This window comes from Geospiza fortis, unplaced genomic scaffold (assembly GCF_000277835.1).
Source record: "Geospiza fortis unplaced genomic scaffold, GeoFor_1.0 scaffold6361, whole genome shotgun sequence".
In the NCBI taxonomy this organism is placed as follows: Eukaryota; Metazoa; Chordata; class Aves; order Passeriformes; family Thraupidae; genus Geospiza; species Geospiza fortis.
Window position 1 is genome coordinate 1 of NW_005055878.1, and position 1,058 is coordinate 1,058.

The following is a 1,058-nucleotide window of genomic DNA, read 5'->3' on the forward strand; positions in this document are numbered from 1 at the left end:
CACTGCCCGCACTCGTAGGGCCGCTGCCCCGTGTGGCTCCTGTGGTGCACAACGAGGCTGAAGCTCGCGCTGAAGCTCTTCCCGCACTGCCAGCACACGTAGGGACGTTCTCCGGTGTGGATCCTGCGGTGCTTGACCAGGCTGGAGTTGTGCTTGAAGCCCACCCCGCAGTCGGGGCAGCGGAAGGGCCGCTCGTCCGTGTGGATGCGCTGGTGCAGGAGGAGGTCGGACGTGGTGTGGAACCTCTTCCAGCACCGGTCGCACTCGTAGGGCCTCTCCCCAGTGTGGATTCGCTGGTGGATGACGAGAGCCGAGTTGTTCTTGAAGCCCTTCCCACAATCCGGGCAGCGGAACGGCCGCTCCTCGGCGTGCGTGCGTTGGTGCTTTAGGAGCGTGGAGCCGGTGTAAAACCTCTGATGGCACCGATCACACGCGTAGGGCCTCTCCTCAGCATGGTCCCTGTGGTGGATAACCAGGCTGGAGCTCTCCTCACACTCATAGGGCCTCTCCTCAGCATGGTCCCTCTGGTGGATAACCAGGCTGAAGCTCTCCTCAGCATGGTCCCTGTGGTGGATAACCAGGCTGGAGCTCTCCTCAGCATGGTCCCTCTGGTGGACAATCAGGCTGGAGCTCTCCTCAGCGTGGTCCCTCTGGTGGACAATCAGGCTGGAGCTCTCCTCAGCATGGTCCCTGTGGTGGACAACCAGGCTGGAGCTCTCCTCAGCATGGTCCCTGTGGTGGACAACCAGGCTGGAGCTCCCGCTGAAGCTCTCCTCACACTCCCTAGTGCGGATGCAGCGCGGCTCGACCACGCTGGAGCCCATCCCACACTCAGGGAGGTGGAATGGCTTCTCCTCTCTGTGCGAGCCCTGGTGCACCACGAGATCCCCGATGCTCCGGAACCTCTGAGCGCACCGCTCGCACTCGTAGGGTTTGTCCCCAGCGTGGCTCCTCTGGTGGACAATCAGGTTGGAGCTGTTGGTGAAGCCCTTCCCACACTGGGGACACTCGTAGGGCCGCTCCCCCGTGTGGCTCCTGTGGTGGACGATCAGCTGGGA

General features: G+C 63.2%; 1 protein-coding gene across 1 annotated transcript; it reads right to left on the bottom strand.

The window, feature by feature from the left end:
* Positions 1-6: 6 nt before the first annotated feature.
* Positions 7-1,052, bottom strand: LOC102033244 (zinc finger protein 135-like; the record flags this gene model as incomplete). Its single annotated transcript, XM_031065859.1, has 2 exons — positions 7-473; positions 579-1,052. Coding segments are annotated over 2 exons (941 nt in total), but the record flags the coding sequence as incomplete, so codon positions are not given.
* Positions 1,053-1,058: the final 6 nt, after the last annotated feature.